Genomic DNA, 16,789 nt, shown 5'->3' with positions numbered 1-16,789 from the left:
ATATGACCGGTAAAAACAGAGGACAGACTATATAGCCATAGTTTTTGCAGTACTTTTCCTGCAATCCAGGTGGAGCTTGTTAAAGATGAAGATTTCATTTATCCTTACCTCTCTCTAATTCTTATCCATAAGGTCACCAACTTTATGCCACTCCCTTATGATTTTATGATGGAGTAGTCCTGTAGATCTCTGAAGGAAGTGCAGAGAAAAAGTAGTCTAGCCAGGGCTGCCATGTTCTGCAGTGCAGGTTGTGCACTGCAGAATTGTACATGGAGGTTTTGAGTTAAGCAAAGGCCAGGGTACATCAGGAATCATCTTTTTTATCGTGGAGACTTTTTTTCTAGACAACCTAATTTCTATAAGTTATGCCCAAACATTTCCTATAGGTTTTAGGATAAGTAATTCTTGGCTTTGATAATGAAAGTGGGAAGAAGAGGGAGAAAAAAATAGAAGCAAAGGAAGATTGGTTTTTGTGTGAAGTCAGCTCAGATGGAGAAAGGATGAAGTGGGAAGATAGCATAAGGTGTGGCTTCACACAAGTCCCCATGAGAATGTATTTGGGATCATAGAGCTAATCATTCCATCATGAATACAGACGAGGACAAGGACTCTTAGAAACCACAGAGAACATTAATAGTGCAGAGTTGCTCCTTTCTGGGCTAAATGTGGTGAAGGCAAATCTAAACACCACTCACCATTTCACTCTCAATTCCCCCAGGCTCTAAGTGAAAGAGGAGCTGTATTTACCCATCCAAAATGATGGGCAGATAGCTGTCTAGAGACAGTGTCGCTGAGAGGGTGAGAAGGGCTGTAAAAGAGCAGATATGTTCACGTTTATTGCAAATTGTGCCAGAAAATAAATTCATCTTAATTATTATATGGCTGGCGCCCAGCCCACTTCCCACCTTCTTTTCAGAGGGACTTACTAGAAAATGTAACAGATGGGCCTTGGAAACATGGCCCACACAATCTGAGACTAGGATGGAGGTGTGTATGAGGGAATTGTGAGAGCAGAAATAAAACCAAAAGAGGAAATAAGTTTTTATGTTAGACTATTAGGCTTCATTTTAGTGCTAACCCTGATCAATTGGTTGTTAGGAAATGTTGAGAAGGGTGTGTTTAGTGGGAAAGACAGACACTTACTAGTGATGTTTTCTCTATCAGTTTTCTATTATTACCTAACAAACCACCCAAAACTTAAGGGATAAAACCCAACCTTGTTATGTATTCACGATTCTGTGGGTCAGCAGTTGGCAGGTCTCAGCTGGGTGGTTCTTCCGCTGGTGGGACCCATATGAGATCACCCATGTGGCTGCTGTCGTGTAGTGGCTTGAGCTGGGTGTTATGAGATGAGCTTACTCACATGTCTGGCTGTGGATGCTAACTCATGGCCTGACCTCCCTCTATGTGGTTCTCATCTTAAGGAGTCTAGTCCAGGCTTTTTCATAGGATGACTTATGTTCCAGAAGGGTGAGAGCAGAAGCTGCAAAGTGTTTTGTGGCCCAAGCTCAGAAGTTCCACAGTGTCACATCTACTGCATTTTATTGGTCAAGTATGCCACAAGTCCAGCAGAGATTCAAGGGTGTGGACAGATTGCATCTCATGATGAGAGAAATGGGCAAGTTACAGTGCAAATGGGCATGACTTCCTGGGGGAGGGGAGATTTTTGTGGCCATCTTTGAAAATAATCTATCACACGTCTAAGGTTCGTGAGGATATGAGGAGTCAAGAGTAGGAGAGTCACAACACACGAATGAGCCAATCCAACCCTGTTAAAGGTCATCTTAACATCCCAATAAATTCCTATCACTCTGTAGGGACAAAAGCCAGTGGTTCCATCACTACTGGGAGGTTTAAATGGTCGAATGAATTTTCAGACTTTTTTATATTGCTCATTTACATATAGCTGTTTTGGTGATTTTGAAATAAGGTTAGTGATACCATAACAAGAGCTTTTTAATGATAATTCTGCTAAATACACAACCATAATAAATTTTGCTGTCATCTGCTTAAGTTAGAATTGTAAGTGGGCCAGCTGTGGTGGCTCATACCTGTAATGCTAGCATTCTGGGAGGCCAAGGCAAGTGAATCACTTTAGCCCAGGAGTTTGAGACAAGCCTGGGAAACACAGCGATACTCTATCTCTATAAATTTTTGTTTTTTAATTAGCTGGGTGTGGTGGCATAAACCTGTAGTCCCAGCTATTCAGGAGGCTGAGGTGGAAGGATTGTTTTGAGTCTGGGAGGTCGAGGTTGCAGTGAGCCGAGATCCCGCCACTGCACTCCAGCCTGGGCGACAGTGTGAGACCCCATCTCAAAAAAGAAAAAAGTGAAAAAAGAAAAAAGAATCGTAAGTGAGCTTGAATATCCTTTGTCATTTTTATTTGAGAATCTAAATCAAATAATTGAAACCCACAAATATGCCAAATGGAAATAGTGTAACCACAGGAAGCATGGGCCGCTTTGTGAGAATTGGATCATTCCAATAATAAAAAGAGAAAGAAACATAATGGGGATGAAAACGAATGTTTCCCACACACCTACCATGTGCCAGGAATGCTGCACATATTAATTCATTCACTCCTCCCAAAAATCCTAAGTCGTAAGTAACACTATCACCCATTTTATAGAAGAGAAATCTGAGGTTCGGCAAGGCAAATGACTTGTGAAAAGCTGATACCTAGGTAGACAGTTCGAAGGCCAGGATTCAACCTGAGTCTTCCGCTTGTCCTAGCTCCTTTCCAACATTTACTGAGATTGATACATATTTTATCCATATATTCAAATTATATACATTTTATCCTACTTTAAAAACCATAATTGTATCATTTTCAGTTGCAACACAACTTTATAATTATCCTTTTAAATGGTGCATAATATTTTAATATTTCCTTGATATGCTGGACCATACTTTCATTCACCATTACTCTGACTTGGACATTGAGGTTGCTTATGCTAGGGCTCAGAACCATGAACTAGATCAAATCTGGCTTAACACAATTTCTAGGGATGCTGTAATTATTTTTCTGAACCAAATGTGTGAATAACGCATCTGCGCCTTGTCAAGCTTTTTTGATTTCTGTCATTTTCCTTCAAATGGTATTTATTAACAAGATTAGACCTGTTTTGGTAACCGCAGGAGACTAAGCATATGAAATTAGGCACACATTTATGTGCCTAATATTTCTACTCATTGCCCCAAAACACCTTCTGCTCATTTTAAGGGTGGTTTCTTGCTCAGAACAAACCTGTTTACATCCTAAGACAGCATTTTCAGATTCACCAGGAAGGATGAGGTTCCAATGCCATAGAACAGAGCTGGGAGAGATTGGCATGCAGGTCTCATCTCTAGCCAGCAGATGTCTCTATTTCATTCACCCTTCATTGCAGGCTCCTCCTGAATGAGAAGACTTGGGAGCAAAATCTGAGTGGGAGGTTGTCCCATCCTTTTGTCACCTCCCACAAGCCTGCAATTGTCCCTCCTCCACCCCTCCCCTAGCTTCCTGATTCGTGGCATAAAGGTAACTGAAACAGGAGTGCCATTTGAGTTTAAATACATTCTTTACCAGATCTGTTTGCAAAGTGGGAACGGTAACTGAAAGCAATCTTTACAGAGCCAAAGCTTTTTCTCTTTAAATAGCATCATACTCCGTACTAAAAGCTGTATTACTGAGTCATAACAATTAATTACGTTCGGAGGTGAGAAGACAGGATTTAACGCTCTAATGCGATTTGAATTTAGGCCTTTATCTCATTCCACTGCTATTTAAAACAAAATCACTTTTCCACGGAAGCATCTGCAACTAAGGATGGTTTCAGAGCTTAAGTCTGAAGACATCCCTGGCAACTGACTATTCCTGTTTTAGCTTCCTGGGGGGGTTGGGGGTTGGGGTTTATATGCATGTCTGGATTTTCTAGATTTTTGTAATGAAATGCATTTCTTTCTACTTTGGGATTTGATAAAAGAGAACTAGGGGCTGGGAAGGTCATGAGGAATTTTGTAGGTGTGGAGGTGTGCAGGAGGAGTTACTGGAAAAGCAAACAGAGATCATATCACCAAGCATGTGAGGCACATGTCCGTGCAGGGCTGACATGCAAACACCTCACGAAAAGAGATTTATTAATAAGTTCAGTGCAAGTAGCAGGAACTGGAGAAGGAGCTGAGAAGGTTCAGGTGGTTATCAGGCAGGAGTGGGAGGGTCTTGTGGATATCCAGGGAGACAGAGACAAGCTCTTCAGAGGCAGCTCTGTGGCTTTGCCAGAGGCTCCTAGAGGCACTGAGGGTTCTGGGCTTGCCAAGGCTGGTGGCACCAACACAGCAACTGCGGGATCCAGAAGGATCTGCCTGGAATCCTGGATCTGAGTCGCCATTGTGACTCCCCACAGTGTGACTCTGTGAACCCTGTGCTCCCCAAGCCTTGGGAGATAGGGGCTTCTGTCCCACAGAGAGTTGCTGCGAGGGTCCGATGAGCTGAGAGTTAGATTCTGGAGTGGTTCCATATCTGGAAATCACTGTAGTCACGCAGAACAAGGAAAATGGACAGATCCTCCTTCCAGACATGGAGTTGTGGATTTTGACATTGCGTGGGTAGCTCAGGGCCCAAGCTGTGCAGCTGTCTCAGTATGAAATGCCTCTTTCACACCCCTCTGCTCTGAGGACCCTGCCTTGTAGGAGCCTAGGGCTCCCCACAAACATTGTGTTTTCTCTGCTGCTCTCTTTAGTCATGCTATGTCGTGAGTTCTTCCCATCGTGTTCTCCTCTCCCACTCTTCATCAGCTCCAGAATCAGCTTAGTATCCCTGACTTGCCAAGTGCCTTTAACCCCCAGCCCCAGACGGATGCTCTTTCTACTGGGTTTCCATGGTCAGTTAGAGGCACAGGGCCAGATCTCCTGCCCTGAAGTCATCTGACTGTGCGCTCTCTAAGCCACTCACTGGCTGTGTGACCCGGACGAGTTACCTAAACCTTATAAGCCTCATTTGTTTGATCCACATGGTGAAAATATTAATAGTTATTTTGCCGAGTTGTCAAGAGAATGGGAAGGGCTGGCCTGTTTAGGACAGGAAGTCATCTCATGGTGGCCAGAACTAGCCGGGGTGCCTCCAGCCCTGTGAGCCCAGAGCGGCTTTCCCTTGGGTTCTCAGAGCCTCCTGCTGCACCTGGCAGATCTCAGGATGAGTTAGTGATGTGGGAGTCTGCATGGCCCTCCTCACCCCTGTATAGGTTAGAGGTCGAGTCCTCTTTGAACGGGTCCGGGCAAGGATCAGACTACACCCGTCGCGGTCAAGAGATCTTTATTGGAGGTATCGAGCGGAGAAGCAAGAGAAGAGAAGAGAAGAGAGAGAGAGAGAGAGAGAGAGAGAGAGCTGCTGGTGTGCTGGGTTTTATATCCCTTGGGCCTACGTGGGGCGGGCCCAAGGGAAGGCAGGAGATGCTTCTTTCTGATTGGCCCTCCTTTGGCGGGTTCAGACAGTGCCCGGTCAAGGAGGGGAGAAGAACCCGGAACCGGCGCCATTAAGGTACCCCTGTTGCCTAACACTCTCCCCATCATGAAGCATGGCCTCCTCATGGCCAATCCCTCTCATCTCTCAGGTCTTATTCCAGGCATTCCCCAGGGCCCTTGTCTAAGAAGCTCTCCTCTCCCCTTCTTCCCACATATGCCCTGTTTTATCACCACCCGACATAGCACCGGCTTGTTGATGTGTTTGCTCAGTCACGACTCTCTCTCCAAAGCAGAAGGTAAGCTCCAGAGAGAAACAACATTCTCTTGTCTTCAATTCTGCGTCGCTGCATCCTCAGAATCCAGCATAGGGGCTGGAGCCTAATAGATGCTCAGTTAACTGGAGTGGGAAGAATGAATGGAAGTGTCTCCCTAGCACAGCGCCAGGCACAGCACAGGCACTTCAGAGATCCCTGTTATATGGAAACCGGGGACCCCCGGGGCTACGGTTTCTTTATTTTAGTAAGTTCCCCCACCCCCGCCATCCCCGACCTCCCCGCCACCCCCACCACCCCTGGCTCCAGGCACTTCCCCCCTCAGCCAGTCTGTCCCTTTTCCCAGACCCCAACCCAATGGGGGCTTCCTGCAGGGAAGGGCCGGCTGTTCTAGCCTCCCCATTCACCCCTCACTAGGATTTAGAGTCTGCGGCGCTGCACTCCCGCCCCGCGCGGCCCCTGGGCGCCCGCCCCGGGCATGCTCAGAGCGCGCAGGTCCGGGCGGCGGCGGCGGGGGAGGAGGGAGCGGCCGCCCCCGCCGCCGCCGCGCGCTCGCCGGGTCCGGGCGGAGCTGCGCAGTCCTCTCGCAGCTGCGCCAGGACAGCCGGCGCGCGGCCGTGCCCACAAGTTGCCGGCAGCTGAGCGCCGCGCCTCCTCCTGCTCGCAGCCCCCTACGCCCACCCGGCGGCGGTGGCCAGCGCCAGGACGCACATCCCGCGGACACCGACCCCAGATGTAAAGCGGGACCCCAGCCCCTCGCCCCCCGGCGCGATCGACAGTCTCGCCAGCGTCTCCTCTGCCAAAACCCAGGGCTGGAAGATGTGGCAGCCGGCCACGGAGCGCCTGCAGGTAAGGGGCACCCGGGAGGCCGGGAGGCAGGGAGCCAGCCTGGAGGAGGAGGTGCCCGGGCAGACGTACCTAGTTTTTGCTTCTGCCTACTTTAGGGGATTTGCCCAAACCATCTTGTAAGACGCATGGATGGCAACATGATGCTGTCGGTTTAACCCAGCACCAGGAACCCGGCAGGGGTATGGGGATGATGAAATTGATACACGCACGGATTCAGGCGTTACAACTTTTGGCTTGGAGGTGCTTGTGTGCGTGTTGGTTGGTACATATAAGGTTGGACTTTCTGACTGGCAATTTAGATTGCATTCCACTGACACAATGTAGTGGTCTGGGGTTAGGATTTTTGAATCCAGATTTTTTTTTTTTTTTTGTGGTCTCCAGGAAAGACAGAACAAGTGGTATGTGAAAGCATCCATTTGCCAATATAATGTGGAAATATCAAGCTTGATTTGGCTTGGTCATGGTATGCTACTTATTTTATTTTTCCCTATTCATTGGTTCTCTCCCTTTATCTTCCTTAAACCCAAGCTCCTTCAGATATCTAAGAATCAAAAGTAAGTTCAGCCAGGAATATTTATGTCTTGGGTTATCCCATCAAAAGTTGTTTACTGCTGTCTCCTGAAATGCCAGATTGCCTTGAATTGGATTCTGGAAGCTGGGGATTTGCAGGGGAGATTGAAGAGAAAGAGGGACCTTTCCCAGAAGAACTCCTTCAGTGACACGTTGGGCCTTGGGATTGCCCTGGTTGCAAGATTTGAGGACTGCCTTTTGCTGGCAAATATTGTCAAGAGTCACGGCAGCTACTCTGCCAGATAAAATCCACTGAATCCTGCAGTTAAACTTTTGGAAAGCTTGGAGCCACATTGTTTCGTAGTAAACTTTGAAGAAGTATTTAACTGGTAAAATACAGCACCATTGGAGGCTGAGTGCGTCTGAAGACTTAGGACAGTGAGGCCAGGCCCTGGCTAGCTTGGAGGCTTCTCAATGAACATTTAAAGCCCCAAGCACAGTTTCTCAGATGCAGGGAGAGGCTAACCTTTGTTTAGGAGTCCTCATACAGAGGAATAACCTGCAGAGGGCATTGCATTTAGCAGAAACAGATGCCCCGCAGCTCCTTTCCAAATCTCCCTGGACCATGATTTGTGGGGAGTGTGTTCACTTTATCAGAGCCTGAGACACCAGACAAGTTCCCCAGGGTCTCCTCCGCAAGTAGAATAAACAAGAAAACCTGCATTTAGCCTTGCAGATGAGGAGGTAGATGACCAACCTCCTAACTCCCTCCTTGTCTTACTAAGAGAATATCAACACTGGGCTCTGAATGACTGGCAGAAGGTGATGTAAATGTATTTTGGCAGTGGCACCAGATACCAGTGGCACATTTGAAGTTCTCCTTCCATTAAAGGCGTAACTTCTATTCCAAAGGAGCAGAATGATTGAGGAGAGCTGGCAGGTTTCCTGTTCAAGTGCAGAGGGTAGCTTTTGGAAGTCCTTAGAGAGATGTGACCAAAGTTCCTTGAGGTGGCTTTTATGGCCTAATGATCTGTACCTCTGAAGAGTTTGTAGATTTTTTACTATTCAAGTTCTTCCTACTGGCCTGTTTCACTTAGGGAATCCTGTGGGCTCTGGAATATGTGACCCTTGGCAGGCGGGTGCTCTCACTTGCCTTCCCATAGAGATTGCTCCTCACTAGAAATGTCTCCCCCTTGTTTTGTGAAATGTGCACGTGTGCATTGTGGCGTGAGCCTGGTTTATTGCAGTTTGTGTTTGTAATGCGTTTATTTTATTTCAGGGTGTCTTGTTGAAAGAACCTGGTTTTAGGCTTTTGAAAGCTCAGATAAACGGTTTATCACCGATAAGACCGAGTCACTGTTGGAAGGTCCTTACCGACAGGAGGCTCAACTTCATGCTCCCCAAATTTCAATGAGTCTCTTTTGAAAGTACATACATCTCAAGCCTTGAGATTAGAGAAGTGAGACAAATGCGGAAAATTTTTTTTATATCTGTGGCTTCTTCCCAAAGAGTTTTGCTTGACTGTTCTTGAAAACACATAATTTATATGTTTTTACTTTTGCCTCTGAGAGAGCTGTTGAGGATGAGACGGTGAGTGAGCTGCTTATCATATTTTATTTACATTCTTTGTGGTTATCTTTGTCACAATCTCTGTTTGCTGTCTGGGTTTTTTTTCCTTTTCTTTTCCTTTCACCATGATATAGAAACATGCCTGTCCGATTCCTCAGTGAGAGGCCACTTTGCCACTCCCAGACTCTGTGGCCACAGAGACAGCAGTGGATATCATGCTGGATAGCAAACTTGAGAATAAGCCCTGCTCTTTAATGATGTCTGAGCTCCGTGTGCCTTTCACAAATCTTTTTAAACCTTCTCATTCAACCTCATTAATGTTTTCTCATTAATCTTTAGTACAAACATTCTAATTTAGATGAGCCAGAGTGAAGAAAATCCTTCAAGGAAACATTCCCAGAACTTCCTAATAGGACTAAGGAGTCGATTTATTTTATCAATACCTAGAATCAAAAGAGGGGATGGAAGAAAATAACTAGACCCTTTCTTGATGATATAGTTCATATTCGATGAGGCTGGTTTGAGAAGTGTGTGTCCCAGGGGAGTGTGATAGATCTTTGCGCAGACGAGTCACCCTCTAAACAGTGGACTTTCGAGTGTAGCGACTGGCTCCCTTGCTCAGGAAATGGCATCTTTGATCAAGTTTGATTATTATTATCATTACCCACACTTCTGTGTCCCCACAAAATGATGCTGATATTTTCTGATTTGAGGTTTAGCTGTTTGACCCAAATCCAGCACAGGCAAAGAGACCTATTGCCCTGAGCAGAGCTGCACTGGGTAATTTCTCATTCAGTCACACAAACCGAGGCAAATTCATCTGCTCCCTTGAATGTTAAAACTTCTGTTGCATCCCACTCGAGCCCTCGCTGGGAGCTTCTGCCATTAAAAATATAATAGGATCAAAAGGGATGTGAAGATTTAATTTACCACCCTAACTTTTTACAGTGAATAAATATGAATTCTTCTCTTTTCACCTTCCCGTCTGCACAGCAGACTTTTTTTTTTTCTCTTGGAGGGATTGAGGAGAGTTATACATTTTTAAAGAAGCAGATTTGAAACAGACTCCTTTCAGAAAAGTAAAGGAGACTTTTCAGAACAAATAAAAACCCTATTGGTTTTTATGAAATAGAGATGAGATTACCTCTGGCCTTGAAATTTTAAAATTTGTACGGGTTTCTGGATTGACTTCATGATTAGTACGGCTCCCTTAGAAGTAACAAACCCATCCATGCGAGAGTGTGTCCCATCCATGGGAACAAGTATTTTCTCAGAGCAAATGTCTTCAGTGAGCTACCAGATGCGTTTTCTGGAGGCCTTGATAGGAGGAGAAAGATGAATCAAGACTGAGTTAGAAACGAAGGAGGTCAACACATCCTTAAAGGTCTTTGGTGTAGTTATTACTAGGATAGAGTGGAATGTAATAGACATATGAGTTCTAGCAGATTCTAACTGTGAAGTTTACATGTAACCATCTTCTCATGAGGCATTCTATAAAGGTTCCAATATAATCATCTAGCTGCCTTCACTGAGATTACCATTTCTCCATGGCAGATCCAGAAAAAACAGCTTTTTATTCACAAAGCTGGATTTGAGTTTTACAGCCTGGGCAATTTTTTCTGTTCCATTACTTCCTTTTTCACCCTCGTTGTGGCCAACGTCTGTGTACTAGCACTTCCACAAGAGGGAGAAACACAGTGAAGAGTAGGGAGGACCCCAGATCCTGAAAAAGCTTTCTTTTGGTTTCTTCTGAAACTTTTGGCTGATGAAGTGGTTGAAGTTTACAGCTAAATACTATTTGGGGAGTTCAGAAGGCAAAGTCCTCCTCTGAGGATTATCTCACCCTTTCTCTGCCTTGTCCTATCTGGCAGATCTTGTCTTGACTTGGAGTGTGGATCGTTCTAGATTTTTCTTCTCTATGATGATGCCACTTTCACTTTTCCCCTCAGAAGTGAGACTGGAAAACCCTCTAAAACATCAACTGGAGACCATTAGCCCTGGCCCATCAGGCAGAGTGAAAACCCGCAAATCTGACACTTTTCCAGGCTGACCAAATTGACAAAAGGAACAAAGAATAAGAATGGGAAGATACTAGTAACCTGCTTTTGTGGTGCAGGCACTGTGTGTGGCACTGTGCTGAGGAGGTTTAGTTTAACTATCTGGCTCATTTGCATCCTGTAACCACTTTTATCCCCATTTTATAGAGAAACTGAAGGCCAGAGAGTTGAAGTGATTTGGCCAGGGTTGAGCAGCTAGAAATGAACTGAGCTGGAGTTCGAACCAAACAGTTTGGCTCCAATCCTTACTTCTTAAGCACTTCACTATAGTGCAGAAGGATAAGATAGGCACAGTGCAATATACATGTTTGTGTTGTTGTTATTAATAAAATACAATTAGAGCAATGACTGTCTTGTGGGCTCAGAGAGGCTGCTGTCCTATTCCTTGTTGAAGCAGTGGGTTGACCAAAGGCTACTCTGTTTTTGGTGGCTCAAATCTTTGGTGGCACATAAGCTGCTGTCTCCTATTGAAGTTAAAATTCACAAGTGCCATTGAAGAGCTTTTCAGCTGAAGCACATAGCATTTATCCAAACTAGAGACCTTGAAAGCCGGTGATTAGGGTGGATTGCGTACACATTCATTCCAAGTTTAGACAAAAAAAAAAAAAACGGGGCGAAGGAGGGAGGAGGTTGGAGATTTGCAGAGCAGTTGCTTAGAAAAAAGCAAAAGCTATTATTACAGAGGCACAGGTTTCTCACTAAACCCATTCTAGATTTTGTTGTTCTTTTCATCAATTGTAGTTGAGTAAGCACAAAACATCGGGCCCTATTGTTCATAAGGAAAACTTGGAGTCGTCATTAATCCGGGGCCTTAGCCTCCCTCAGGAATAAAATGCTATCTTACATCATTGAGTCTTTCTCCAAGTTTGTCAGCAGATCTCTACCAAGTGATTTGCAAAATCCTAGCCTGGGAAAAAACTCTGTGCCCGTTGCTTAAGCATGGCCTAATGGCTGTTGCGTGTTGACTGTACTGAGTTATCTTGGAGTGTTAGGCAACTTCTGCATTTTGTTTGATGTTCCAGATTAGGTCCCTCCCATACCCCTCCACACTGACCCCATTCTACCATGAAAATTAGCTCTGGAGGAGACTCTGGGAGAATCAGTCTTACAGCTTCAAGGGTACTGGAGATCAGACTGCCTTCCACAAGGTATTTTATTCTGTGAATAGCAGCAGTTCAGGGACTTGTTAGTGGTCAGCAAATAAAACTAGTCTAGAACACTCAATGACTGCAGTGTGCTTCTTTCAGCCCCATGGACACAAATTTAAACAGAGGCTTTATATAAGTAGAGCAAGAAGAAATAGTTGAGTCGTTTGTCCAAAGACCTCCTTAAAGTCTAGTGGAATTAGTCTACTGTCTTTTTGTGTTCACTTAAAAAAAAAGTTGTGATACCTATTTAGCTGCTAATCAGTGATAAAGCATCAGTGTATTCACCAGGTCTAACCCTTGAGGCCAAGGAAAAGGAAGGTGTCAGGGAAAAGACACAGACTTGTTTGGTGACTTTGGCATATTTCAATGCTTCTAGCATCTCGACGTGCTCTTCCACTTAATGCTGATGCCACGTGGATCAATAATCTGGCTGAGGTCTTCTTTCCCATGCCTGATGGCCCAGGATTCCTCTACCCTCTTATGTTTCAACTGAGTTCTTACTTTGATAAGGGAGGCTCCAGTAATGGCCTTCTTAGCCAGGTTGTTTCCTGAATAAGAAATCATTTGGGTAAAAAAAAAATGAGAAAAAAAGCATATCTGTCTCTTTATAAATAATTTTGACTTGATCGCTTACTAGCAATGTTTCAGTTTTGTAACTTCTCTGAGCTTTGCTTTCCCTATCTGTAAAATAGAGAGATGTGCTTTGCAGAGATTTTGGTATGTAGCGTATAGTAGGTGCTCAATAAACAGAAGCACTTCTTAATGTTCTTATGGTTGGCCACTGTAGGAATCGAGTTTTGATTTTAGATCTGAGCTCCTGTCTTCTCTTCTGTCCACCTTTCTTGTCTGTCTACTACGTCCCAAGTACTAGGCTGGGTGTGGGTGAAGGGTGAGAAGAAGGGCATAGTTGTAAACTTAGAGGACTCACAGTCCTATTCCTTATTGTTCAAAGTTGGGCTTAATATATATTTCCTAGTATGATTGTAACTTTCAGTGTTTGTGTTCATATGAAGAAGATCCCTAGCTAGCTCAGCTTTATAAGCCAGAACCAGTACGTTAATGACCTGCTCACTGTCCACTTGTCTCTGTCTCCTCACTTGGGGAAGCTCCTTTTATTCTCGATGTATAGGAAAGCGTGATGCACAGAATGCAATTGTCTTTACAGTTGGAGGTGAAGATGATGGAGGTTCACATATGATAGTGGGTGTTAGGGTATGGGTGAGCTGGGCTGGGGCTTGGGCCATATACCTTGTGGCCCTTGATCACTTGGGTCCCTATTTTAGAGAGGCCTGGGTGTGACTATCCTGAAAATGGTCTGAGTTGACATACCTCTTATATCTCCTTTAGTTTCTGCCAGGCAGTGGTCTCCAGGTCAGGATGAAGTGTTAGTTATCTCATGTTATAAATGTAGTAAGGGAAGTCATGCTGAAGTTGACTATTGGGAAATTTCGTGTATACTATTGAGTTGAGAGTCCACTGCTCCCAAAGAAATTTTAGATAAGTGAAGCCATTCTAGAAGCCATCAAATGCATATTTGCTCCCAACTATCCACAGCTAGAAGGTTATATAGCGTGGCAAGTATTCTCAAACAGGGCACAGAGAAGGGGTGCTGTGGTCAGGGTCGCAGAAGCAACATTTCCTTCCACTCCAGCAATGCTGCTAGCAGGTTCTCATTGAATCAGGGGTTATATTGGTGATTTTTACTTTTCCAGTGATGCTCATTTCCAAGTATGGAGAAAATCAAGAAATACCAGCTACCATTCATTGCAGGCTTATTTAGTAGTAGTATCAGTAATAATAACAATAGCAGCCAACTTTTTCTTAGCATTTACTGTGTTCCCAGCACTGACCTGTCCTCCCAACAGCCTTCGGCAGTAGAGCTGGGGTTCATAGCCAGCAGACTGGTTGTAAGGTCTGCACTCCTAAGCACTGTGCCCCTTGTGTCATGGAGCAGACATTTTGTTTTATATGAAAAGCATATTTAATCCTTGAGAAAATTGTAAGGGACAGAGATTTTGTTGTCCCATTTTTCTGGATGATGTAACAATTGTCCAGAGACTACAGGTAACTTTTGCTTGCGTTATTAACTACACATCTTCCATCTCACCGTTTTCTCTGCGGATGAAGCCCCCAGCTTGTTCAGGCAGCAGAGGGTCATACCTTGGCCTGAGGGTGGGTGTTCTAGCCCAGCCATGATAATAATCTCATACTGGTCCAAGGATTGTCAGAGACCAGTTTTTAACCACTGGGATATGAGAGGATATCTACTAAAGATACTTTACCTTCATGAATAACAAATGAAGCTTCTTGGGGAAATAGCCTTTTCCCCCTTTTCTGTCTTCTTGCTGTCCTGAGCATAGATGTGATGTCTAGCATTGCAGTAGCCATATTGTGATTCTGCAACAATAAATGACAAGCCTTAAAACCAGTCTACTAAGAAGGCTAGCATGATAAGATGGAAGGACTTGGGTCAGTAAGCAGCACCTGAACCTACCTCCTAACCAAAAGTTATATGAGAAAAATGTGACCCGCTTTCATTTGTTTATGCCCATATGTGAATTGAGACTTCTGTTACATGTATCTTTGACATTCCTAACTGACACACCTACTAAGGGACCAAAATTCAGATTCAAACCCAAGCCTCCATATGTTATTCATTGTTGAAGGTTGAATTGTGTTCCCCCAAAAGATGTGTTGAAGTCTTAACCCCTGGTACCTGTGAATGTAGCTTTATTTGGAAATAAGGTTTGTGCAGATGTAAGCAAATTAAGATGAGGTCATATTGAATTAGGGTGAACCCTAGAGCCAATGACTAATGTCCTTATAAGGAGAGATTTGAAGACACAGAAGCGGCACAGAGGCCATTGTGAAGATCAAGGCAGAAACCGGAGTTATGGCACCATAAGCCAAGGAATGCCAAGGATTGCTGGCAACCACCTGATGTTAGAAGAGTCAAGGACATGTTCTTCTCCAGAGCCTTTGGATGGCATGTGGCCCCTGCCAACATTTACGTTTTGGACTTCCAGCCTCCCAAATGGTGAGAGATTAAATTTCTGTTGCTTTAAGCTACCCAGTTTATGGTTATTTGTTACAACAGTCCTGGGTAGCCACTACACCAGTGAAACCATATAGCCTCTTGACTATGTTTGGTCACTCTACTTCTGTGGTGTAGGTATCCCCAACTTTCACATACTGGGACAAAATGCATGTGTCTATAAGGAATCCTTTTTTTAATACCGAGTGAGAGTTTATCTACTGTGGATTAAAAAAAAATGAAAACAGCAAACAACTAAGCTATTGCTTCTTTCTCCTTTATTTCCTTCTGGTGGACAACATCCTAGGAAAAGGCAGCAAACCTTGAGTGTAACATGTGCTGTGTTGCTCAGGGAACGTCCTCTGGAAAATATGGTACATAAGCTTCAGGCCTGAAGATGATTCACTTTGGAGATGAAACTTATGGGCTGGAATGTGAAACACAGTCACTTTGAGGTGGACCTCAGTGAAACTTTTCCAAACAGGCTGAGACCAAGGGAAGACTAGTATTAAGGATTTTATCCTCAAAACCAACTAGGTTGTCAGAGTCCCTGTAGGCTCTCTGGGTAGCAGCCTCTGTGATTTGCCTCTTCCTGACTAGGAAAACCTGTAAGCTGACAAAGAAATGTATTTAAATTGACCTCCAGGTGAGCCTCATGGTATGTCAGGTTGATTATTTGTACCTGGTTTGGTGTTTTGTTTTGTTTTTTACTTGATAACTGTATAAATTATTTTAGTGAAGAGCCTATTCTTATTCTGGAACTCACTTTGAAGACAAAAAAAATGTCAGCCGTGTCATAATACTTATTTTCTTGGGCAAGCTTGTCTTTTTTTGATACAGCCAGGAAGGCACAAATGTTTCCAGCCCCTCTGAGACGAAGGCAGGGAGCCTGACCAACTGCAGTACTGCTCTGTCAGTGTCTCTTTCTGAGAGTGAAGAGTCATTCTGGTCTTAAAATGCTGTTTTGCTTTTCATTCTCTTCTCTAGAAGGAATATCCCCTGTGTCCATGGGAGCAGAAGGGGAATGGATAGTTACCAGGGGAAAGGAGCTGCATAATTCCTAGATCCATCCTAATCCTTTCATGACAAACCTTTCCTCAGAGTTGCTTTATAATTGTGGGTCTGAGAATAAATTCACAGATTCACCCACTGCATGCTTTGATGCTTTCACGTCAGGATTGGGCCTACTTTTCCTCAGGTGAGAGCGGAATCCTGCTGTACAAGCCACCTATAATGTGGGCAGTGGCAACTGCTGTTTCCTTTCTAGGTCTTCTGAGGTTGTTTCCTAGTAACTGAGCTGGAGGCTATGGGGCCTGGTCCTGGTGGTAGCTATTTTGCTTTTGGACATAAAATCTTGGTAGCTTAATGTATTCATTCCTAGGGCTGCAATAGCAAAGTACCACAAATCGGGTGGTACTGGTACTGTGGATTGTCCCACAGTTCTGGAGGCTGGAAGTCTGAAATCAAGATGCTGGCAGGGTTAATTTGTCCTGAGGGCTGTGAGGGAGAGACAGCTCCTGGCTTTCTCCTAGCTGCTGCTAGTTTACTGGCAACCTTTGGCATTCCTTAGCTTGTGGCATCATCACTCCAGTATTCACGTGATGTTCTTCTTGTGTGCGTGTCTCTATGTCAAAATTTCCCCTGTTTATAAGGAAACCAGTTATATTGGGTTAGTGGCTGAGCCCACCTTACTGACCAAATAAAGTCACATTCTGAGGTATTACGTAAGGTTAGGATTTCAGCATGTACACTTTAGGGGGATACAATTTAATCTATAATAGTGTAGAATTTTCTTTTGGGTATCTACCAGTCACCAAGATATTTATCCCTACTTGACCAGCCACCAAAAAAAAAAAAAAAAATAAGGCAATCAGAATTTTCTCTACATCTGCTCCATGTCATGTCGAC

At 44.4% G+C, this 16,789-nt stretch overlaps 1 protein-coding gene across 1 annotated transcript in view; it reads left to right on the top strand.

Moving 5' to 3' along the window:
• The first annotated feature begins 6,289 nt into the window (after positions 1 to 6,289).
• PID1 (phosphotyrosine interaction domain containing 1) overlaps positions 6,290 to 16,789 on the top strand; it is a 256,999-nt gene continuing 246,499 nt past the window's right edge. The window contains exon 1 of the mRNA XM_055290867.2: positions 6,290 to 6,563. Within this exon, the coding sequence (XP_055146842.1) occupies positions 6,534 to 6,563 (30 nt within the window). The 5' untranslated portion in view covers positions 6,290 to 6,533. The remainder of the gene's footprint in view (positions 6,564 to 16,789) is intronic.

The sequence above is a fragment of the Symphalangus syndactylus genome, chromosome 8 (assembly GCF_028878055.3).
Source record: "Symphalangus syndactylus isolate Jambi chromosome 8, NHGRI_mSymSyn1-v2.1_pri, whole genome shotgun sequence".
In the NCBI taxonomy this organism is placed as follows: domain Eukaryota; kingdom Metazoa; phylum Chordata; class Mammalia; order Primates; family Hylobatidae; genus Symphalangus; species Symphalangus syndactylus.
Note: the sequence above shows the minus strand (reverse complement) of the source record. Positions and strands in the feature narration are given on the sequence as shown.